The sequence below is a fragment of the Erinaceus europaeus genome, chromosome 13 (assembly GCF_950295315.1).
Source record: "Erinaceus europaeus chromosome 13, mEriEur2.1, whole genome shotgun sequence".
In the NCBI taxonomy this organism is placed as follows: Eukaryota; Metazoa; Chordata; class Mammalia; order Eulipotyphla; family Erinaceidae; genus Erinaceus; species Erinaceus europaeus.
In genome coordinates this window covers 43,227,920-43,253,089 of record NC_080174.1, presented here as the reverse complement: position 1 = coordinate 43,253,089, position 25,170 = coordinate 43,227,920, and the positions used below count along the sequence as shown (strand labels likewise).

The 25,170-nt window shown below is 43.8% G+C and overlaps 1 protein-coding gene across 2 annotated transcripts; it reads left to right on the top strand.

Annotated features, from left to right (window-relative positions):
• Positions 1–2,582: 2,582 nt before the first annotated feature.
• Positions 2,583–18,313, top strand: RPA2 (replication protein A2). 2 transcript variants are annotated; one of them, XM_007522419.3, is made up of 9 exons: positions 2,583–2,735; positions 2,943–3,049; positions 6,467–6,568; positions 6,890–7,003; positions 8,501–8,575; positions 9,520–9,636; positions 14,638–14,745; positions 15,484–15,578; positions 17,819–18,313. In XM_007522419.3, exons 1-9 carry the CDS (start codon positions 2,726–2,728, stop codon positions 17,901–17,903), a joined length of 813 nt encoding a protein of 270 aa, XP_007522481.1. In that variant the 5' UTR covers positions 2,583–2,725; the 3' UTR covers positions 17,904–18,313. The 2 variants fall into 2 exon arrangements, with proteins under 2 accessions (XP_007522481.1, XP_060061642.1); XM_060205659.1 differs by lacking the exons at positions 2,583–2,735; positions 2,943–3,049 and adding an exon at positions 2,866–2,942.
• Positions 18,314–25,170: the final 6,857 nt, after the last annotated feature.

The following is a 25,170-nucleotide window of genomic DNA, read 5'->3' as shown; positions in this document are numbered from 1 at the left end:
AGATGGAGAGAGGGAGAGGGAGAGAGAGGGAGAGGGAGAGAGAGAGAGGGAGAGAGAGAGGGAGAGGGAGAGGGAGAGAGTGAGAGAGAGAGGGAGAGGGAGAGAGAGGGAGAGCGGGAGAGAGAGAGGGAGAGAGAGGGAGAGAGAGAGGGAGAGAAAGAGAGGGAGAGAGGGAGTGAGGGAGAGAGAGGGAGAGAGAGAGAGGGAGAGAGAGGGAGAGCGGGAGAGAGAGAGGGAGAGAGAGAGGGAGAGAGAGAGGGAGAGGGAGAGAAAGAGAGGGAGAGAGGGAGTGAGGGAGAGAGAGGGAGAGAGGGAGTGAGGGAGAGAGAGGGAGAGGGAGAGAGAGGGAGAGAGAGGGAGAGAGGGAGAGAGAGGGAGAGAGAGAGGGAGAGAGGGAGAGAGAGGGAGAGAGGGAGGGAGAGGGGAAGAGAATGAGAGAGAGAGGGAGAGAGAGGGAGAGAGAGGGAGAGAGGGAGAGGGAGGGAGAGAGAGAGAGAGAGAGGCCTTATCTTTCTCTCTTTAAATTAAAGAAAGTGGAGGTCAGCTGGTTAAGTGCAGGTGGCGCATATGCAAGGACCGGCTTAAGGATCCTGGTTTGAGCCCCCAGCTCCCTGCCTGCAGGGGAGTCACTTCACTGGTGGTGAAGCAGGTCTGCAGATGTCTGTCTTTCTCTCCCCCTCTCTGTATTTCCCTCCTTTCTACATTTCTCTCTGTCCTATCCAACAACGAACGACATCAACAACAATAATAACCACAACAAGGGCAACAAAAAAGGGGAAACATTTTTAAGTTTATTTTATTGGGTCTGTTTCACCTGGTAGGGCACCTGCTCACATGTGGGAGTACTATGGAACTGGAAATGCTACTGTGCTATGATACCTTGCCTGGTGCTGTGATGCTCCAGCAATAACAGAACAAAAAATAAGTGGAGCAAAACTAACAAAAAAGTGGAATATTTAATTTATTTATTTTTATTACAGTCAGGGAGACAGAACCAAAACACTGCTCAGCTGTGACATAAAGTGATAGGGACTGAAACGGGGACTTCTGGGGATATAAATATGCAAATCTGAACCTGTACTTCTATGCTATCTCCCTTTAAAAATATTTGGGGGGGGGGGAGATAGCCTAATAGTTATGCAAAAAGACTCATGTCTGAGACTCCAAAATCCCAGGTTCAATCCCCCCCATACCATCATAAGCTAGAACTGAGAACTGAGAATCCTTTGGTTTAATGTGTGTGTGTGTTCATTTCACAAAAGAGTGACAGAGCATCATTCTCGTACTCATTATGCCAGGGATCAAACTCTGGATTTCATGCTTGTCGAGTCCAGAATTTTATCCCTATGTTGCCCAGTCCTCTTTCTAAATGATTTTTTTTCTTTTTTTTTTTTTTTATATATTTTTCTTATTTTATTTTATTGCCTTTTGTTGCCCTTGTTGTTTTATTGTTGTAGTTATTATTGTTGTTGTCGTTGTTGGATAGGACAGAGAGAAATGGAGAGAGGAGGGGAAGACAGAGAGGAGGAGAGAAAGATAGACACCTGCAGACCTGCTTCACCGCCTGTGAAGTGACTCCCCTGCAGGTGGGGAGCCGGGGTTCGAACCGGGATCCTTATGCCGGTCCTTGTGCTTTGCGCCACCTGCGCTTAACCCGCTGTGCTACAGCCCGACTCCCCTAAATGATTTTTTATGAGAAAGAGCAAATGAATAAGAGACTATTACCACTCAGCTCTGGCATATGATAGGCAGGGTTGGAAATTGAACCTGATACTTATAGGGCCTTAGGCATGCCAAAAAATGTGCTTTAACGATAAGTTAAGGACAACTTACCTCCTCGTGAAGAATAACAAAGTAGAAAAAAAAAAAAAAAGAATAACAAAGTATCCCAGGAAGTGCTGTGAGGCTAGGGACTGAGATCCCGCGCTGTGGAGAAGCCACACATAGATACAGGCAGGCACACGCGCACGCGCACGCGCACATGCAGGGTTTCAGCTTAAGGCGGCGTTTAATTAATTAAACAGTTGGGCGACAACTGGAATTGGAATTGGCGTATTGCACCCAAGTCAAAGACTCTGGGGTGCGTGGGTGGGTGGGGAGAATACAGGTCCATGAAAGATGATGAATGACATAGTGGGGGTTGTATTGTTAAATGGGAATCTGGGGAATGTTATGCATGTACAAACTATTGTATTTACTGTTGAATGTAAAGCATTAATTTCCCGATAAAGAAATAAATTATTAAAAAAAGAAAATAAATAACTAAACAGTTGGGCGGGTGGTAGAAGACGCCCCACAAAGAAAGTGACTCCAGGCTTTTCTCCCGTAAGCGGTTGGTTGCTTTCTCGAGTCACAGCGCCATCAGCTTTCTCGCCCCGCCTGCTCTCCCCGGCGCAGTGTCTGCCCCTAGTAAGTATGGCCTCAGACGGCCGCTGGTGGGCGTGCCCTGCCCCTAGTAAAGATGGCTGCAGACGCTCCCAGTGCCGCTGTGAGCAGAGCGCGCGTTTTTTTCTGGGAGGTGGGGACCGAGGGGACAGGAAAAGACGTAGGATTTGCGGGCATTGATTGGTTTAAGCGAGAGGCGTTTCCGTCGCTGATTGGCTCCGTCATTCGCGGGAAGTAGTTTGTGGCGCCACGGAAAATAGATCCAGCGCTGCGGCCCTGGCGCGGTGGCGAGCTTCTCCGCCAACTCTCTCGTCCCGGAACCTCCGGACTCGCGACCAAGATGTGGAACAGTAATGCTGAGAGGGGCGCAGAGAGAGGGCGGCGGCGGGCGGCGGCGGGCGGCGGCGGGCGGCGGCGGGCGTGGGGACAGGGCGGCGGCGGCTGGTGGCGGGAGTGTTGGGAGGCCGGGGGTGAGCGCGCTCCGGTCTGCCGGGCCGTGGAGGTTGTTGAGTGGCGTGGTCCCCAGCGCAGGCGTTAACGCTGTCGTTTCAACACAGGTGGGTTTGAAAGCTACAGCAGCTCTTCCTTTGGGGGAAGCGGCGGCTACACGCAGACCCCGGGGGGCTTTGCTTCGCCGACGCCTTCTCAGACCGAAAAGAAATCGGTAGGTCGAAAGACTTTCCCATTAATGAATCCGGTCCTGAAAGCGCGTTACTCAGCCTTGTGAGGAAACCTGTGGCGAAGGGAGAGAGCTAGCTGTAAACCGACCGGATCGCCATCAGGGTCACTGAGTGTTTTGCAGTCGTTGTCAGTTCGAAGTCGCTTCTTCACGAATTGGGGTAGAGCGCTGACCAGAGCCTGCTTGGTGTCTGCAGCCCGTGGCTCCGCGTTCTGCTGTTGCTCGGGCACAGCTCCCCCAGGGCGTCTGCAGAAATAGCCACACCGTCCGTGGAGTCTGTTTTGTAACAGAGTGAGGATAATATTCCATAGCATGTAAGTTGTGGGACAGAATATTATACAGAGAGGTAGGGGCCAGGTGGTGGCACCCGATTAAGTGCACATGCTGCAATACACAAGGACCTAGGTTCAAGCCCCTCGTTCCCACCTGCAGGGGGAAAACTTTCCGAGGGGTGAAGCAGGGCTGCAGGCATCTCTGTCTCTTTTCCTTCTCAATTTCTGCCTGTCTGTATCCCTAAGTAAAGATAATAAAAAAATTTAAAGGGCACAGGGCACACTTGGTGGAGCACACATGTTACAGTGCACAGGGACCCAGGTTTGAGCCCCTGGTGGCCACCAGCAGGGGCAAACTTCACCAGTGGGGAAGCAGGGCTGCAGCTGTCTCTTTGTCTCTCTACCTCCCCCCTACCCCGCTTTGATTTCTGGCTGCCTCTATTCAATAAGTAAAAAGCTTTTTTTTAATAAAGCTTTTAAAGAGAGGCTGCCCCATAGTTGCTTTCAGTAAGTGGTCCTAGGTATTATTACTGTAAAGAATCCAAATAGGGGGGCTGGGGTGGGTTAAGTGCACATGGTGCAAAGCACAAGGGCCGAAGAAAGGATCGAGGTTCAAGCCCCCAGCTCCCCACCTGCAGGGGGGTTACTTCACAAGTGGTGAAGCAGGTCTGCAGGTGTCTATCTTTCTCTCCTCCTCTGTCTTCCCCTCCTCTCTTGATTTCTCTCTGTCCTATCCAACAATAACTACAACAAGGGCAACAAAATGTGAAAAAATGGCCTTCAGGAGCAGTGGATTTGTAGTGCAGGCACAGAGCCCCAGCAGTAACCTTGGAGGCAAAGAAAGAAAAAAAAAAAAGAATCCAAGTAGTGGAGCCATAATGCATAGTATCCTGAGTCAACTTTGTCTTTTTAATTGGCAGTGTGCATTTAGTGAAGTGATTTGAACCTGGTTAGCCTTGGTTTTCCTCATGTGATAATGGTACTGGTATACTGATGTCACATGGTAGTTCTGAGAAAGATAAATACGACCGTATAGGAATGTGATTTATGAAAAGCTGTGCATATGTATGTTATTCACTTGTGGGAAATAGCGCGAAAACGCATTTTGTCTACGCCTTAAAGCAAGGACTGAGACACTGAGAGTCAAGAGCAGGGCACTGTTCTACATATATATATATATATATATATATCAGGGGTGTACGCCAGCAAGCACACCACGGGCAATCTTTAGGGCTTTTTATACATTACTAAGATATAACAATCTGTCCTTTTCCCATTTGGTGAGTGGGAATCAGCTCACAATGTAACCATATTCGGGAAAGGGGATGAGAGTGGATTCAAGGGAAGTGAGTGAGGAGGGGGCCAGGTAGTCTAAGCTAACTTTGAAGAAAAACAGCCTGGTTGTAGTCACGTAGATGTGCAAGGGTCAGGGGTCTGCAGTCAGACTGGATTAATAAACATCTACAAATAGATGGGCTGAATAAATAGCAAAAGGCTACAACCAAATGGTCCGTTTGTCACACTTTAAGAAAAGAATTTTTTTTTTTTTAACCAGAGCACTATTCAGCTCTGGCTTATGGTGGGGCAGGGGATTGAACCTGGGACTTTGGAGTCTCAGGCATGAGAGTCTATTTGCATAACCATTATGCTGTCTACCCCTGCCCAAGAATTTGTATATAATTATTGCTGTTGATTTCATCCTGTAATACAGGGTTCATTTGATTACTCTTTAGATGTCACTCTTGTGTGGTGTAAAGATTATGTATTGAGACCCAGGAGGTGAAACAGTGTGTAAAGCGTGTGCCAGAGTGATGCTCTGGTTCTCACTTTGTCTCACTAACAAATCTTTTTTTTTAAGATAAAGTATTATAGAAGTCTGTTTTTCTCTGTAAATTGATAAGTTTTTATTTACACTGTTCGTTTAGGGGTGTGTCAGGGTAGACTCCACTGATAACCCCACATACTTTGATGTTACTTTATAGTTGGTTTTCTTAAAGATGCATATGTCTTTTTTTGCGAGTGACAGAGAAAGACCAGAGTAGTGCTCAGCTCTGTCTTATGGTGATGTTGGGAATTGAACCTGGAACCTTTGGGTCTTCATATTTGCAAATAGCACATAGAGCTTTCTCCCAAGCATTTTTGTTTCTTATATAAATTATTCTTATTTTAAAATATTTATTTATTCCCTTTTGTTGTAGTTATTATTGTTGCTATTGATGTTGTTGGATCAACAGAGAGAAATGGAGAGAGGAGGGGATGACGGTGAGAGAAAGATACCTGCAGACCTGCTTCACTGCTTGTGAAGCGACTCCCTTGCAGGTGGGAAGCCAGGGGCTGGAAACGGGATCCTTACGCCAGTCCTTGTGCTTGGGCCACCTGCACTTAACGGGCTGCTCTAGGGCCTGACTCCCTGTATAAATTATTTTATATAGTTGTTACTATGTTACAAAACAGAGCCTCCTGTTAAAGGTCTGTTCTAGCGGGTGGGGCTGTAGTGCAGCAGGTTAAGCGCAGGTGGTGCAAAACAAGGACTGGCATAAGGATCCCGGCTCAAGCCCGCAGCTCCCCACCTACAGGGGCGTCGCTTCACAGGTGGTGAAGCAGGTCTGCAGGTGTCTTTCTCTCCCCCTCTCTGTCTTCCCCACCTCTCTCGATTTCTCTCTGTCCTATCCAACAACGAACGATATCATCAACAACAACAATAATAACCACAACAAAGCTACAACAAGGGCAACAAAAGGGGGTGGGGGGAATGGCTTCCAGGAGCAATGGATTCATGGTCTAGGCACTGAGCCCCAGCAATAACCCTGGAGAGAAAACAAAAAAAAAAAAAAGGTCTGTTCTAGAAGCAGGTCAGCCTGCTGTCTCCACCAAGGTTTATTCCTTTTTGTGAATCTCTTCTATAATACATATTCATCAGGACTTTGGAGTTAGACAAATCTGTATTTGAATTCTAAAATGTCACATTTCTTAACTATATGATTTTCATTCCTGTGAAGCAAAGATAATGACATTTATTTTGGGGGGAAAACCCTGTTATCTGCAAAGTATTTGGCATATAGCAGGTGTTAAATGAGTCACACTTACTATTTTCTTAACTGACTTTATGCTTTTTTTTTTTTTTTTTCAGAGAGCCCGAGCCCAACACATTGTGCCCTGTACCATATCTCAGCTGCTTTCTGCCAGTCTGGTTGATGAAATGTTCAAAATTGGAAATGTTGAAATTTCACAAGTATGTTAAATTTCTGGAAGAGTCACTTAGTCTTAATGAAATCGGAGCCAAGTGGTGGTGGACTTGGTTGAGAGCATGTTACAGTGCCCAAGTCCCTGGTCCCTACCTGCAGGGGGAAAGCTTTGCAAGTGGTGAAGGGCTACAGATGTCTCTCTGCTTCTCTTCCTCTCTGTCTCCCCCCTCTTCAATTTCTGGCTGTCTCGATCCAATAAATCAATAAAGATTAAAAAAAAAAGTTAAGGGGAAAAAATGAAATGAAACTTACTTCAAATAAATGTTGCTTTGGTTTCTAAGAAAAACTTTTTTTTCCTTCTAATCTAGGTAACTATTGTGGGAATAATCAGGCATGCAGAGAAGGCTCCAACCAACATCGTATACAAAATAGATGACATGACAGCTGCCCCCATGGATGTTCGCCAGTGGGTTGACACAGACGTGAGTAGTTGTTTTGAATCATGATGGGGTTATTTGGAAGATTTTTTTTTTTTTTCCCCTATCAGAGCACTGCTCAGCTCTAGCTTACGGTGGTGCTGGATGAACCTGCAACTAAGACAGTGGGCCGGCAAAATAGCTCATTTGGATAGAGTCCTGCTCTGCTGTGTGCGCTACCCAGGTTCAAGTCTGGCCCCTCACAGTATTGGAGGAAGCTTCAGTGCCATGATCAATAAAATAAGCAAGAGAATAATGGGATTGGGGAGATTACTTTATGTTTAGTGAAAAGACTTCCGTGTCTTTGACTCAGATGTCCCAGGTTCAGTCCTTAATACCACCCTAAGCCAAAGCTGTGCAGTGCTCTGGCTAAAAAATAATAAAGTAGTAATAATTTTCTGAAAATTTAAAGAAGCTATTTAAAAAAAAGAATGAGTGTTCACTTTTTTTTTTTTTAATATTTATTTCCTTCTGTTGCCCTTGTTTTATTGTTGTGGTTTTTTGTTTGTTTGTTTTTTGATGTCGTTGTTGGATAGGACAGAGAGAAGTAGGGAGAGGAGGGAAAGACAAAGGAGGAGAAAAAGACACCTGCAGACCTGCTTCACCGCCTGTAAAGTGACTTCCCTGTAGGTGGGGAGCCGGGGGCTCGAACCAGGATGCTTATGCCGGTCCTTGCGCTTTGCGCCACGTGCGCTTAACCCGCTGCGCCACCACCCGGCTCTCGAGTGTTCACTTCTGAGAGCGCAGTGCCACTAGAAATTAGTGAGCAAGAGTGTTAGCACAGTGCCACTAGCAGTGAACACTTAGTGTGCTGGATGATTTGTCATTGATTGGCAAGTGGATAACATCTTCCCCTGATATGAGTATAAATTTGTATGCCTTTTTATGTTTTATTTTTGCATGTCTTTTATAAAAATGAACCAATGATCAAACTCATCTACCATAAAAATATTGATTCCCAAGACAGCATAATAGTTATGCAAAAAGACTCTAGTGTCTGAGGCTCCACTGACCCAGGCTCATTCCCCAGTACCACCATAAGCCAGAGCTGACCAGTGCTCTGGTAAAAAATAACAATAATAATATGTAAATTAATATAAGAATTTTTTTATGTTGATCTAGCACTCCATTGCTAGAGATTCACAAAAAAAGACAAATACAAAGAACCAGTTGTGAGAGTATGAATTATAGCACTATTTATAAGAAAAAATTGAAAGCAATCTTGAATTTCTAGTAATGGTATTATTAATTAGACTGGTTTATTTGCAGTCAGGGAGGTGGCTGAGCAGATAGAGGGCAAGACTTGCCCTGAACAGTGAAATTGTGTATATACGAGGCTCTAGGGAAACCAAAAAAGTAAATTCTAAAAGGCAGGGAAAACCTAGTTAGTGTCACTAGGATTCTTTAATTCTCTTTATAACTTTCTTTCTGTATACAATCAGAAATTTTAAAGAGACTTTTGCCAGTATAACCTCAGTAATAAGTTTATGTTTTATCTGTTAGGATGCCAGTGGTGAAAACACTGTGGTTCCTCCAGAAACATATGTGAAAGTGGCTGGCCATGTGAGGTCTTTTCAGGTAAAGTTAAAAAAAAAAAAAAAAGTCAGTTGAAATTCATTTATTTACATGAAGGATTTTTTGGATTCATGCCTAAATTTAGGATGTAGTAAGTCCTCACTTGGCACATTGACAGGTTCTTGGAAACTGTGACTTTAAGCAGAATGATATAGGATGAAACCAGTTTCACCATTGTCTGTAATTGCTTGAAACAGGAGTTAAATCCAGCAGCACTTCTGGTAAAAAATATATATATATACATATATCAGCAAACTTATAAAGACAAAGCGATAGTAGTAAATGATAGTTTGTTTATTGTTACTACAATTTGGGGCTGAGAGTAGCCAGAGCTTTTTTCCTGGACACAAGGCAGGAACCAACCCTGGGCACATTCATACACCTGCCTGTCTCTGGGGTATAGAAAGACACCAGAGTACCCAGAAGAACCTTGCCAACATGGGCAGAAAGTGCTTAGTTCTGGCTTCTGATGGTGCTGATTTAAAAGAGAGTGCTAGGGAGATAACAGTAATATTCATGCAAACTTTCATGCCTGAGGCTCCATGGTCCCAGGCTCAAACGCTCAGCACCATCAGAAGCCAGAACTGAACAGTGCTCTGTTCTCTTTCTGTATTAGTCCCATTAAAGTAAGTGGAATATTGAAACTAAAACATTATTTAGCTCTGACTTATGGTAGTGCCTGGGATTGAACCTGGGACCCAAGAGCCTCAGTTGTGAGGGTCAGTGGCATAAACTGTAGTGCCATTTCTCTGTGGAAATTGATTTGTTTATTTTCTCATCAATAGTATAAATTCTCATATGGGGGTGGGGAAATATGACATTAACTGAGGGCTTGGTATGTCATATTTTTCCCATATTAGCAAAATTATTGTAACCAAGAAAAAAACTACAATATTTTTTTACCTCCAAGTGATATTACAGTCTTACTTTTCTCTTCATTTTAATAGAACAAAAAAAGTGTGGTAGCCTTTAAGGTCATGCCCCTGGAGGATATGAATGAATTCACCACACATATTCTGGAAGTTGTCAATGCACACATGATGCTGAACAAGGCCTACAGCCAGGTGAGCAGCTTCACTCTTAGACTTTGCCTCTTCCTTGAAAGAACAGTTAGATGGCTTCCATGCTTTGGCTTTGATTTCCTGGACATTTTGAAATTTAAGCCAGAAGAAAAGCATCATTTCAACCTTAAGGCATGTTTTGCATGACTTTTGTCGTGTTATTTTAATCCAAATGAAATACTCATGTTCTCAGAATTACGAGTTCCTCTAAGCCCATTTGCTTGGATGACTGAGGCCTGTGACAGCTTTCAAGTGAGATTGAGTAGTTTGGAAGTATGGAAACTATATTGAGGAGTAGATGAAGCAGTCCTTTCCTAAGAGAGTTATGTTAGGCACTGGGGATTCAGATCACTTAAGTATAACTTCGGAAACCAAAGAAAATAGTTTCCTCTCCTGACCTGGAGAATATGATCCCTAAGCCAAGCATGAGAAAGATAGGGATGAGAGGAAGAATCAGACATCACTCTGGTACATGTTCAATCTGGGGATTGAACTCAGGACCTTAAAGATTTACTTAATAAGAGGAAGGGAAGAAGCGTCTCTCCGCCCATACAATGCATGAGATCATAGCTCAGAACCTCATGTGCAAGTTTTGTGGTCTACCCAGTGCTTACCTCCCAGGCTTCACCTTCATCTTAAAAGGTAAATGAGGTAGGACATGGGTCATTTCAACAAAGGTGTATGAGTAAGAAATAGAACTCAATTCAGTAATGATGAATAATAAAGAGTAATTTGCACCAGAAAGCAGTGAGAAGGTCTTCAGCTTCAAAACAAAGGACTGGCTGATTTTTTTTTTTTTTTTTTTTTTGCTAGAGCACTCCTCACCTCTGGCGCTAGGGACTGAGCCTGCAACCTCAGAGCCTCAGACCTGAAAGCCATTTGCATAACCATTTTGCTATCTTTCCAGCCCAATTTTTGTTACTTCAGCATAGCAGGCTTTTAGTAAACATATATTGAATGAACTATTCTTCTGACTAGATGGGATTTCACCTAGTAAGCTTCCACAGTGATCCTGTATCTGTTGAGTATGTCACATATTTAATCTGTTGTGCTAATTTATTCAGTACAGTAGATTAAATATTGACTAAGCTTGTACTCTCCATTGTGAAGTGAATCAAGATGAAGGGGCTTGGGGGGAATGTAGTACAGTGTGATGGCTACTATGGCAGAGACTGGAAAGCCAAAAAGGAAGATCATGACAGACTTCACCTGGGAATAGCAGGGGAAGTTTTACAAAGGCAGCAGCAAGTAAGTTGTGCTTTGAAGGACAAGTGTTATTATCAGTCAGAGGATGGAAGCAGCATTATCTAGGTAGGAGACACCCTTAGGTCAGAGGCATGTTTAGAGATGGCAAAAAAAGGGAACCGGGCGATGGCGCACTGGTTAAGCGTACATAGACTGTGCGGTAGAACCTAGGTTTGAGCCCCTGCTCCCCACCTGCAGGGGGGATGCCTTATGAGCAATGAAGCAGTTATCTATCTCCCTTCCCACCTTTTTTTTTTTTTTTTAAAGGTTTTATTTATTTACGAGAAAGATAGGAGGAGAGAGAAAGAACCAGACCACTCTGGCACATGTGCTGCCGGGGATCAAACTTGGGACCTCATGCTTGAGAGTCCAAAGCCTTACCACTGCGCCACCTCCCGGACGACGCTTCCCACCTTTTATTTATTTATTTTTGTATTACCATTTATTTACTGGATAGAGACAGCTAGAAATCAAGAGGGGAGGGGGTGACAGAGGGGGAAAGACAGACACCTGCAACACTGCTTCACCACTCGCAAAGCTTTACCCCTGTAGGTGGGGACTGGGGGCTCAAACATGGGTTCTTGGACATTGTAAATATGCACTTAACCAGGTGCACCACCACCTGGCCCCTCTTTTTTTTAATAAATATTTTATTTATTGATTGATGAAGAAGCTAAGCAGAGAGGAAGAACCACACATCATTCTGATACAAGTGCTGCCAGATTGAATTTGGGACCTTATGCTGAGAATCCAGTGCTTTGTCCATTGTGCTTACCTACTAGACCACTGCCCTGCCCTCTCAAATTTCTCCGCCCTGTACAATAAAACAAAGGAAACAAAAAAACAAACCCCGGAAAAAATGGCCATCAGGGGCATTGAATTCGAAATGCAGATACTGAGCCTCAGTGATAATCCTGGTGATAATCCAGTAATAATGCTTTTAAAATTTTTTTAAAAGATGGCCAAAAAAAAAAATCAATGTGGGGGCCAGGGAGGTGATGTACTCAGTTGAGTGCATACTATACTATGAACAGGGGCCTGGGTTCAAGCCCCCCAGTCCCCACCTGCAGAAGGGAAGCTTAAGGAGAGAAGAGAGATGGGGAGGGGAAATAGCATAATGGTTATGCAAAAGACCTTCGTGCCTGAGGTTTCGAAGCCCAGATTCACTCCCCAGCTCCTTCATAAACTAGAGCTGAGCAGCACTCTGATCTTTCTATCTCTTTATTACAAATAAAATATATATATATATACATATTTTTTAAATTTTATTTATTTTCCCTTTTGTTGCCTTGTTTTATTGTTGTAGTTATTATTATTGTTGTTATTGATGTTGTCTTTTTTGGATAGGACAGAGAGAAATGGAGAGAGGAGGGAAAGACAGGGAGAGAAAGATAGACATCTGCAGACCTGCTTCACTGCCTGTGAAGGGACACCCCTGCAGGTGGGGAGCTGGGGGCTCGAACTGGGATCCTTAGGCCGGTCCTTGCACTTTGCACCACATGTGCTTAACCCGCTGCCTCCTGACTCCCACAAATAATTTTTTTAAAAAAAAAGGGGGGGAAGGAAGAAAATAATTCAGGTGTGTTGGAAACAGTAAAATACAGTCAGAGCTCTAAGCCTGACTGCTGCTGGCTCTTTGGGCTTGTACTTTACCTTTTTTATTTTTTTTATTATTATTTTTTAAATATTAATTTGTTCCCTTTTGTTGCCCTTGTTTTTTTTGTTTTTTTTTGTAGTTATTGTTGTTGTCGTTGTTGGATAGGACAGAGAGAAATGGAGAGAGGAGGGGAAGACAGAGAGGGGGAGAGAAAGACACCTGCAGACCTGCTTCACCGCCTGTGAAACGACTCCTCTGCAAGTAGGGAGCCAGGGGCTCGAACCAGGATCCTTATGCTGGTCCTTGTGCTTTATTATTATTATTTTTTTTAATTTTGGCTCCAGGGTTATTAATGGGGCCCGGTGCCTACGCTACAAATCCACTGCTCCTGTGGCCATTTTTTAAAATATTTTGGATAGGACAGAGAAATTGAGAGGGATGGGGAAAGAAAGATAAAGACCTGCAGACCAACTTCACCTTTCGTGAAGCAACCCCCCTGCAGGTGGGGAGCCAGGGCCTCCAACTGGAATCCTGTGTTTTATCCTATGTGCGCTTAACTGGATACACCACTGCCCGACCCCCTTGTCTTAACTCTTAATCTCTCACTCCCCCTCTGACTTTACCTAATAAACCTCTGTTTCACTGGGGTTGGGGGGGGGGAATAAAATACAGATTTTGACATCTAAATGTGGTGGTTCTTAGAATTTCTAGGAGTTCTATGTTTTCACAGGCAGGGGGAACCACCCGAAAGCTTTTAGATGGGGTGGTATCAGAAGTCACTTGGTAGCAGTTAAGATGGGCTGCTTAGAGTATAAGAGATTAGCAGGAGGCAGGTGATGAGGATCTTCTCAGAATTGAAGGTTGTGTTACTAGCCTGTTGTGGTAGATCGTGGAGGTGAGGCTCCAGGTGACTGAGGTCTGCAGGATTGGCTTCAGGCTTAACAGCTGTCATTTGAGACAGTTTCACATGAGAGGGAATGAAGTAGTGAAGGAAGAGAAGGCAGCGCTTCTGGTACATGCAGGACGCAGGGCTGTCCCCAGCTGCAAGGACTTTGTTTAAATTATTGCTGAGGCTTTACTGCTTGGCCAGCTCTTTTCAGAGAGAGAAACAGAAATAGCAACTCAGAAGGCTGCACAGTGAATAAAGCATTTGGACTCTTGAGCATGAGGTCCCGAGCTTGATCCCCAGAATCACATTGCCAGAGGGATGCTCTGGTTATCTCTCTCTAGTAAATAAGTTAGTTTCCAGGAAGCCCGGTTGCTTCCTTTCCCCTGGCTGGCAATGTGGAGGCCACACGATGCCTGGAGTTATTGTTAGAGACATGAACCAACAGGAGTTCATTTGAGTTCTGATAACCTTCCTCAAAAAAAAATCCAAAAGGCTGAAAGTCCCTGAATGAGTAGACACTGTCAAACTAGCTAATTATGAAGTGCTTGCTCCCCATAGTGAGAACTGCTTGTTCATGTGTAGGAACGGCACCTGTACCTCCAGAGCAGTGCTGGAGTCAACTCTATAACCAGCATTAATGGAGGACTTCAGAGAAAGGGTGTCATGTGGTGTGATGCACGGCCACTTCAGCCGAGACTAAGAGCCTGGCCTCCATGCCCTGGAAGGGGTGAATTTGGAAATAGACTGAGATGGGAGGCTCATAGTGGCTTTTTAGCAACAGAGGTCTGTCTGTACAGAATCACTGGACAGGCAGCAGCTGCCAACAAGAAACATTGGAACAAATGCTGCTAGGTTAATACATTTCCTCATTCATTAAAAGGGGGTGGGGAACAGTGATGAGATAAGACAGCCACAGCACTGAAACTTTCACTCTGACAGGGGCCAGGCTTGAAACTGGGTCACGCACATAGCAAAGCAGTGCAGTATTCAAGTGAGCTGTTTTGCCATCCTACAAGAAATTCGTTTTAAGAGAGTTGTGGTTAGCAGTTTCTGCTTCTGAGAGGTCAAGTGTTACAAGAACTGAAAGACTATTGGGTATGTTGATTGAAAAGTCAATACTCGAGATACTACCTCTCCTTCCAACGTGAGGATTTGTTATTGGGGAAACTGCTTAAGTTCTTTTTAAGCTGCTTATTAGTAAGGTATTTAAAATGGCAAGAAACGTTCTAAGTTGGTGAATTTCCTAATGTTGTGAATTTACTTCTTAATCCAGCCTTTAGCAGGGAGAGCACCTATTGGCCGTTCAGGAATGGGAGAAGCAGGAAGCTTTGGTGGGAGTAGCTTCATGCCAACAAATGGCCTCACTGTGGTCCAAAACCAGGTAAAATCCACTTGAGTGACTCCAAATATGTAAAACACAGATAAGCTAAAATTTTGTTGGGGGACTGGCAGGTGGCTAACCCTTTCGAGTACATATTACGGTGTGTGAGAAGCTGACTTTGCACTTGGGCCACCTCACTAAAGTACCTGTGATAGGCAGCTTCATAATAGTAGAACAGTATTTCAGTATTTCTCCTCTCCCTTTCTATCTCTGTCTCTCACCTTTCTAGAGGAGAGAATAAAAATACGGCCTCTGGTAGCTGGAGTTGTGTAGCCAGTGAGCTCCATTGATAATCCTGGTGAGGGAGGGAAGAAGCAAGGAAAGAAAGAAAAGTGGCGGGGGTGGGTGGTGGCACACATCATTGAGTGCACACACTGTCGTGCATAATGACCAGGGTTCAAGCCCTCAGTCCCTACCTCTAGGGGGAAGTTTCATGAGTGGTGAAGCAGTGCCATCGGCATCTTGCTTCCTCCTCTGTACTCCTCCTTCCCTCGTCAATGTCTCCCTGTCTCTATACAAAATAAATAAATAGCGCTGTGGCTTCTCTTCAGATCACATAAATCTTTTGCCTTTTACAAAATAAATAATAAATTTGAAAAGGGGAAGAATAACTGGCAGAGATAAAAAAAATGATGCTTTCTTTCATGCTTCTTATGTGCTAAGAATCGGATTCATAAAGGGTCTCTAGTTTACATAGGAGGATAAGTTGCTAAAAATATTTCTGATTTGAATTTTCAGGTGCTGAACTTGATTAAGGCTTGCCCAAGACCTGAAGGATTAAACTTTCAGGATCTGAAGAGCCAGCTCCAGCACATGACTATAGCCTCAATCAAGTGAGTATTCGGTTTCCATGAGCTAGGACTTGTTCCATCAAATTGTTCCATCTCATCTGAGTTTTTAAAAAAACATCTGCTTATTACACCAAAGTAAAAGACTGGGGTGGGTGGGTGGGTGGGGAGAATACAGATCCAAGAAGGATGACAGAGGACCTAGTGGGGGTTGTGTTGTTATATGGAAAGCTGGGAAATGTTATGCATGTACAAACTATTTTATTTACTGTTGAATGTAAAACATTAATTCCCCAAAACCACCATCTGCTGACAGAAGGAATGTGGGGGAAAATGGTTTTGAGTAAAACTTGACCATACAGCTCTTAGGGATTTATCATGGAGGAGCAAGATCCTTAACTCTTGGTCTTTAGGTCTATCACCTCATATGTGTTCTGCCCCCTCGCTATGTGGATGTGTGTATCAGCCTTTCTGGATCTGAAGTCATTAGAGAATCCTAATTCCAGTGAGCTAATCAGAGTATTACAGTGCTTGTAGAAGTCAAATGATAGACCTAGATAGAAATGATGCTCAACTCTAATTTCATTTCCTGTCCTATAAAATGAAGATAATGATATTTTTGTCTTTTTTTTTTTTTTTTAAATATTTATTTTATTTATTTATTCTCTTTTGTTGCCCTTGTTGTTTTATTGTTGTTGTAGTTATTATTGTTGTTGTCGTTGTTGGATAGGACAGAGAGAAATGGAGAGAGGAGGGGAAGACAGAGAGGAGGAGAGAAAGATAGACACCTGCAGACCTATTTTTGTCTTTTTTCTTTTGCCTCCAGGGTTATTGCTGGGGCCTGGTGCCTGCACTAGGAATCCACTGCTCCTGGAGGCTTTTTTTTTTTTGCCCCCCTTTAATTGCCCTTGTTTTATCATTGTGGTTATTATTGTTGTCATTGATGTCGTTGTTGGACAGGACAGAGAGAAATGGAGAGAGGAGGGGAAGATGAGGAGAAAAAGACACCTGCAAACCTGCTTCACCGCTTGTGAAGCAACCCTCCTGCATGTGGGGATCTGGGGGCTCAAACCGGGATCCTTACGCTGGTCCTTGCGCATTGCACCATGTGCGTTTAACCTGCTGCGCTACCGCCCCACCCCCAATTTCTGTCTCATAGTTACGGCGATGATGAGGTACAGAGCTACTGTCACAAAGCCTCTGTAAATTATCACTGTTACTGTATGCTGCTGACTCTGACTGAGGGCCTTGACAGGTTTGGAGGTGTTAAACTGTTTCTTGAAAGGTCTTTATTTCTTACAACTTTCCGGAAGTGGGGAGAGTAAGAAGGACAGAGTTTGGTTTCCTTTTTAAAAATAGCTGTTTTAGGTTTTTTTTTTTTTTTAATCAGTTTGTTGGGGTTTTATAGTACAGTTGTTGACATGAGACAACTTCTCATATCCGCAAGACAGGTGTCTGCAATATGCTGTCTCCAACATACACCAGCACTCCAATGCCACCTCTCCAGACCTTCCTTTTCCATCCTTCCCCAGAGTTTACAATACATGTATTTTATGGCAGAACTACAACGCTGGGTCTTTGTTTTGATTTTCTAGCCTGGTATTTAGGTGAGGCAGTTTTTTCTTGCCTTTACACAATTTGAAAGAAAGGTATCTGTAGTCAGCGCTGTCTCTATGGATTACCTCAGTTTTGCAATCTTACTGGTATTCTCTGCAGGATCCTTCTGTAATCAAACTGATTGTGAATTTTGAGCTAGAATAGAAAGTGGGGAGAGCGGCACAGAGACTGGAGCATTGGACTTAGAAGCATGAGGCCTTAAGTTTAGTCCCTGACACTACACGTGACACGTGACACAGTGATGCTCTGGCTCTCTCTCCTCGTGTTAATAAACAATTTTTTTTTTTTAAATATTAGGGACTAGTGCTTTTTTGTTGTTGTTGTTGTAATGAGATATATAAACAGAACCAGGCTTATGGCGGTGCTAGAGGCTAAACCTGAGAACGTAAGAGAGTCTCAGGCTTGAAAGTCTTTTGCATATCCCTTGCACTGTCTCCCCAGTCGGAACAAATCTTAAGGGTGGGGTGAGGGGCTGGCAAAATAGTTCACTTGTGTGCTGCTATGTCATATGCACAACCCAGCACTTGTGTGCTGTGGTCTCTCTGTCTCTAAAGGAAGGAAGAGAGGAAAGAGGGGAGGCAGGTAAAGTTTACATATTTGGTCATATCCAAAAGGCTTTGTTCTGTATTGGTTTGAGCCTTTTTTTTTTTCTCTCTCTTTCTTTCTAGGCAGGCTGTTGATTTTCTAAGCAACGAGGGACACATCTACTCAACTGTGGATGATGATCATTTTAAATCCACAGATGCAGAATAACTGGATCTAACTGACTACCTGAGAGATGTTTCCAGCCAGGCCTATTTTTACACCCCGTTGTCTCCAGCTGTGTATATATCTGGCCAGTTGATTTCTAGGAAGTAAGTCTTATCTTGGAAAAAGTCTCAGTTGACATCCTTTTGAAATTTACTGCTTTTCTATTTATTTGAAGCTCAGCGGGAGACACACAGCTGAGATACAAGCCTGGACAAGATTTCTTAAAAGAAGTTAAAAATCAGCTAGCTGTAACATGAAGATGCACGGACTTGAAAGATGGATGCTCAGAGAGATATGGTAGTACTTCATACTCAGGCGTCTCTTTTACTAAAATGTTTCCTGTTGAGAAGATGAGCAGGACTGGGACCTGTCAGAAGGGAACTGGCCAAGAAACATTAAAACTTTTGCCTATTGTTTTGTTCCTTATTTTGATTATTGGTATTAATTTTAAAATTGCACTTTCCTTTACTTTGCCGTGACTGCTGCCACAAGTGTTCTTATAAATGAGGTTCAAGAGTGGAGACCTTGTAAAGGGGCAGAGGAAAGTTGGACTGGATGTGTTTTGTACAAAATAAGTGCATCCATATGTTTAATAAAATATATCTAATACAGTAATTTGGAAATGTTCTCCACATTCCTTTTAAAGCCAATGTAGTTACTTCTTTTTTTTTTAATATTTATTTATTCCCTTTTTGCCCTTGTTGTTTTATTGTTGTAATTATTCTTGTTGTCGTCGTTGTTGTATAGGACAGAGAGAAATGGAAAGGAGGGGAAGACACCTGTAGACTTGCTTCATCACTCCCCTGCAGGTGGGGAGCTGGGGCTCAAACCGGGATCCTTACGCGCAGCCCTTGCACTTTGCGCCATGTGCGCTTAACCAGCTGAGCTACCGCCTGACTCCCTTTTTTTTTTAATAGTTTTTATAAAAATTATATTTATCTTCCCTTTTGTTGCCCTTGTTTTTTATAGTTGTTGTAATTGATGTCATTGTTAGATAGGACAGAGAGAAATGGAGAGAAGAGGGGAAGACAGAAGGTGAGAAAGATAGACACCTATAGACCTGCTTCACCCACTGTGCTACCGCCCAGCTCTCTGTAGTTACTTCTTATCTTCTATAGCAGTATGGCATAGCTAGATACAGATATTAAATCCTGACTTTCCCTTTTATTTAGGATGTCAAACTTGATTAACTCTGATAGCCTCAATTTTCTCATTTCTGAAAAGAACGGGCTGGAAAGATGACTCACTGTGGAGTGCCTACCTCATATGCATGAGGCTCTGGATTCGATCCCCAGCATCATATGAGAATAGTAAATGGATTCCATGAATGGTAGATTGGTCCTTTGCTTCATCATACTCTAACCTGGGGGGGGGGGGGTATGTAAAATCTTATAGGGATTCACTGCTCCTGATTGACTTTTTTCTTTGTTTCTTAATTTTATTAGTAAGTTAATATTGACTTACAAAATTATGAGAAAACAGGTATAATTCCACACCATTTCCACCACCAAAGTTCTGTTCCCCATTCCCTCCATTGGGAATTATAGTAGTTCTCTCAAGGTCACAGATATGGGGTGACTATTATTTCTGTAGCTATCTATATATATGCCCCTTTTTTTTCCTATGGTCCTGTCTTCCTGTCTTCTTCCCCCCCCCCTTTTTTTTTTGTATCTTTATTTATTGGATAGAGAGCCAGAAATCAGGAAGGTATTGTGGATAGATAGGAAGAAAAAGAGACACCTGCAGCACTGGTTTACCACTTGAGGTTTTCCCCCTTGCAGGTGGGGACTGGGGGCTTGAGCCTGGGTCCTTGTGCACTGTAACGTGTGCTTACCTGGCCCCCCTTCCCTTTTTTTTTAAAAAAAACATTATCTTTATTTACTTATTAGAGACAGCCAGAAATCAAGGGGAGATAGAAGAGAGAGAGAGAGCGGCACCTTCAGCCCTGCTTCACCACTTGCAAAGCTTTCCACCTGCAGGTGGGGACCAGGAGGTTGAACCTGGGTCCTTGCACATTGTAACTTGTGCTTACCCAGATGAGTCACCACCTGGCCCCCTTCCCTTTTTTTTTTTTTCTTTTTTTGCTTCCAAGGTTATTGCTGGGGCTCAGTGCCTGCACCATGAATCCACTGTTCATGGAGGCCATTTTCCCCCTTTTGCTTGCCCTTGTTGTTGAAGCCTTGTTGTGGTTATTATTGTTGTTGTTGATGTCATTCGTTGGATAGGACAGAGAGAAATGGAGAGAGGAGAGGAAGACGGGGGGGGGGGGGGGGGGGGAGAAAGATAGACAGACATCTGCAGACCTGCTTCACCGCCTGTGAAGTGACTCCCCTGCAGGCAGGGATCCGGGGGCTTGAACCGGGGTCCTTCCACCGGCCCTTGGGCTTTGTGCCACGTGCACTTAACCCACTGCACTACCGCCCAACTCCCTAAATTTTTTTTTCCTTTGTTGCCCTTATTGTTTTTCATTGTAGTTATTGTTGTTATTGATGTCGTTGTTAGATAGGATGGAGAGAAATGGAGAGAGGAGGGGAAGACAGACGGGGAGAGAAAGACACCTACAAACATGCTTCACCAATTGTGAAGAGACCACCCTGCAGGTTGGTAGCCAGGGGCTTGAACTGGGATCTTTATGCTGGTCCTTGCACTTCCTGCCACATGCACTTAACCTGCTGCGGTACCACCCAACTCCTCATCCTTTCGAAGTCACACCTATACCTATTGCTACTTCTGAATGTACTTCCTTTTTCCTTTCTCTCTGGGTTCTGATGTAATTGGAGCTCTGAGTCCTCTAGTAATCTTCCCCTAACTTTCTCTGCCTCTGGGAGTATAGACCAAAATTCTTTTTGGGGTATAGAAGGTAGGAGTTTGGCTTCTGTAGTTGCTTCTCTGCTGGACATGAACACTGGCAGATCAATCCAAACCCCCAATCTGTTTATTTTTCCCTACTTGGGTATGGCTCTAGAGAGGTAAAGTTCCGGGACACATTGGTGAGGTTGTCTCTGGCTGACTTTCATATAGAAAGATCACGGTAGGGCGGGAGAGATAGTGTACTGGTTGTGCAAAAAGACTTTCATGATTGAGGCTCCAGAGTCTCAGGTTCAATCCCCCACGCCACCATAAGACAACTGAGCAGTGCTCTGGTATCTATCTAGTCTTCTCTATCTCAGCCTCTCTTATTAAAAGAAGTAAAATTTAAAAATATATATTTTAAAGAAAAAATAATTGTCGTGGAGAACGGAAAGTAACCACAGCACCAAACCTTTCAGTGAGGTATGGACAGTGCTCAAACTTGGGTTTTGCATATGGCAAAGCAGTGCACCATCTAGATGAGCGATGTTGCCAGCCACCTACCTCTTTGTGTCTTTGCTATTCTCATTCTTTGAAAGTGGGGGGAAAAATACTGGGTTAGGGAGGTAGCCTGGCAGTGAAGCACATACGTGAGAACCTGACTTTGATCTCTGATACCATATAGTAAAAAAGAGCAATGTTCTTCCTTACTTTTATTATTATTTTATTTTACTGCCAGGGTTATTGCTGGGGTTCCATGCCAGCACTACGAATCCACTGATCCTCACAGCCATTTTTTTATCCCTATTTTATTAGAGAAGACAGAGAGAAAGACAAAGTGGAGTGGGGAGACAGTGACGTAGAGAGAAAGGTAAACACTTGCAGACCTGCTTTGCCACTTGTGAAGTTTTTCCCCTGCATGTGGGGAGCCGAAGGCTCAAACCTGGATCCTTGCACAGGTCGTTGTGCTTAGTACTATGTGCACTTAACTGGGTGTGCTGCTGACTGCCCCTCCCCCCTTGTATTTTTTAAAGCCTGGAACTTTAATTTTTTTGATATTTATTTATTCATTCCCTTTTGTTGCCCTTGTAGTTATTTTTATTGATGTCATCATTGTTGGATAGAACAGAGAAATGGAGAGAGGAGGGGAAGACAGAGTGGGAGAGAAAGATAGACACCTGCAGACGTGCTTCACCAGTTGTGAAGCAACTCTCCTGCAAGTGGGGAGCCGAGGGCTCGAAATGGGATCCTTACGCCGGTCCTTGCACTTTGTGCCACGTGCACTTAACCCACTGTGCTACCGCCCGACTCCCCTTTTTTAAAAATTATTATTTGCGTAGAGGCCAGTCCTTGCGCTTTGTGCCACATGCGCTTAACCTGCTGCGCTACTGCCCAACTCCCCCCCCCCTTTTTTTTTTTTAAAGAATTTATTTATTCATGAGAAAGAGAGGCAGAGAGAAAGAACCAGACACCACTCTGGCACATGTGTTGCCAGAGATTGAACTCAGGACCTCATGGTTGAGAATCCAATGCTTTATCCACTGTGCCACCTCCCAGACCACTGGTACTTTATTTTTAAGGCTTTATTTCTTCAAGAAAAATGAACCAAAGTAGAGCATCGCTTAGGCACATGCCATACTGGGGATTGACCTTATGCTTCCTATCTAACACTTTATGCACTGCACCACCTCCCAGGCTGCACAGTATTTCCTTTTTAAACTTTTTTTCCTAGCCACTTATTATTATTTTAATATTTATTTTCCCTTTTGTTGCCTTTTTTTTATTGTTGTAGTTATTGTTGTTGTCATTGATGTTGTTGTTAGATAGGACAGAGAGAAATGGAGAGAGGAGGGAAGACAGGGGGAGAAAAAGACAGACACCTGCAGACCTGCTTCATCGCCTGTGAAGCGACTCCCCTGTAGGTGGGGAGCTGGGGGCTCGAACCGGGATCCTTACGCAGGTCCTTGCACTTTGTGCCACGTACACTTAACCCACTGCACTACTGCCCGACTCCCCTTTTTAAAAAATTATTATTTGAGTAGAGGCCAAGAGAAATTAAGAGGGATGGAGAAAGAGAGACCTCCTGCAGCACTGCTTCACTGTTGAGAATCTTTCCCCCTGCAGGTGGCAACTTGGGCTTGAACCCAGATCCTTATGCTTGCTATCAGGTGCACTCAATCAGATGTGCCACTGCCCAGCCCCTACAATGTTACTGTCTTACAGGTTCATTTTAGAAATTGATCAAGGGAACAGGTGGTGACGCAAGTGTGTGCAAGGACCTTACGGTGTGTGCAAGGATCCAGGTTCAAGCCCTTGGTCCCCACCTGTAGGGGGGAAGCTTCATGAGCAGTGAAGCAAGGCTGCAGGTGTCTTATCTGTCTACCTTTCTATCCTCCCTCCCTTCTCAAATTCCTTGTCTCTATTCAATAATAAATAAAGAAAAGGAAAATTAAATGAAATTTTGTAAAGCATCTAGTATTGCCATGAATGGTGATTATAAAGTGGATATTAAGGGGGTCGGGCAGTAGCACAGTGGGTTAAGTGCACATGGTGCAAAGCACAAGGACCCGTGTAAGGACCCCTGTTGGAGCTCAGGGCTCCTCACCTGCAAGGGGGTCACTTCATCAGTGGTGAAGCAGGTTTGCAGGTGTCTGTCTTTCTCCCCCTCTGTCTTCCCTTCTCTTGATTTCTCTCTGTCTTATCCAACAACGATGACATCAGTAACAACCATAATAATAATAACTACAGTGATAATAAATAAGGACAACAAAAGGGAAAAAATAGCCCCGAGGAGCAGTGGATTCATGGTGCAGGCACCGAGCCCCAGCAATAACCCCGGAGGCAAAAAAAAAAAAAAAAAGGATATTACTAATAACCTTAGCAATGATCATGTGACTGAACTGTGTATATACTTATCTGACCTGAGAAACTATAAAGGCACTGTTTTTTGACCAACTTAACCATCTCTATTTTTTGTGTGAAAGGAAACTAGTTCAAAGATGTTTTTGACAACTCCAGAAAGTAAAGCTACATCTTGATTGAAAGAACTAATTTTGAAGTTAATGAGGTGTGATATGCAAACAAAAAATCTATAATTGGTTTAACCACGTTTCTAAATGAGATCTACTAGCAGGTGTGTGGAAAGGACTCCACCCACCTGGTTTCTGACAGCGAACAACAATGTGGCTGCTATTTTTTGGACATGCAAAGTAGTTCCTGTCTGAGGAGCTATACAGATGTTTAAAAGTTGGGTAGACATTCTAAAATACGCTCATTCTTGACAATTTCCTAAAAGTACAGAGACTTAAAAAAAAAGTTAAAAATTAGGTATACACTTAAATTTAGAATTCATGATAGGATACTTTTATGGGTGGTAGATTTCTCTTTCTAGTTACCCAGCTCATACCATCAAACAGACAAGGCAATAGCAATGGTTCTAGATAGAAGTCATAATCTTGAAGTAGATGAGTTAGCAATTAAATGATGAATTCAGCCAGTGTTTAAAGAATGAGTACACTTGTCAGCCCATGAGTCAGGTACTAGGAATATACAGGAAAGGGGAGGTCAGTCTCTCAGCACTTGCTGGTCCTGCATCCGCAGCAGTGTAGTGCAATGGCAGCCCTCTTGGTGTTTATTCTGAGCCTGTCAGAACACTGGCAGGCCGTGCCTCAGCAGAATGAAAGTCCACCTTGCTGGAGTAGGAGGCATTTTACATATTTGGTCGTTTGGGATATTGGGTCTGTGCAGTTTTCTTGGCACATTGCTGAAAATAGTAACAAAAGCAAGTTCTTAGCCCTCACTGAAGGGGGCAGGACAGTGGCACTGTGCTTGAGCACAGTGGAACAGTGCATGTAGCATGGGTCTAAGCCTTCAGTCCCCACCTGCAGGGGAAATTTCACAAGCAGTGAAGCAGCTCTGCAGGTGTCTCTTTCTCCCTCTCTAGTCCCCCTCCCCTCTCAATTTTCTTTTCTTTTTTTTTGCCTCTGAGCTTATTGCTGGGGCTCGGTGCCTGCACTAGGAATCCACTGCTCCTGGAGGCCATTTTTCCCATTTTGTTGCCCTTGTAGTTGTTATTGTTGTTATAGCTGCTGCTGCTGTTGTCGGATATGTCAGAGAGAAATGGAGAGAGAGGAGGAGAGAAATAGACACCTGCAGACCTGCTTCACCTCTTGTGAAGCGATCCACCTGCAGGTGGGGAACCGGGGGCTCGAACTGGGATCCTTACAATGGTCCTTGAGCTTCATACCATGTGCACTTCATACTGCGCTACCGCCTGACCCCTCCCCAATTTCTGTTTATATCCAATAAACAAGTAAAAATAAAATACTAAAAAAAAATGGGGCCGGGTGGTGGCACAGCTGGGTAAGCACTCATTACAATGAGCCCCTGACCCCTCCTGCAGGGGGAAAGCTTTACGAGTGGAGAAGCAGAGCTGCTCTTTGTCTCTCTATTCCCCCTTCTCTCTCAGTTTCTCTGTTTC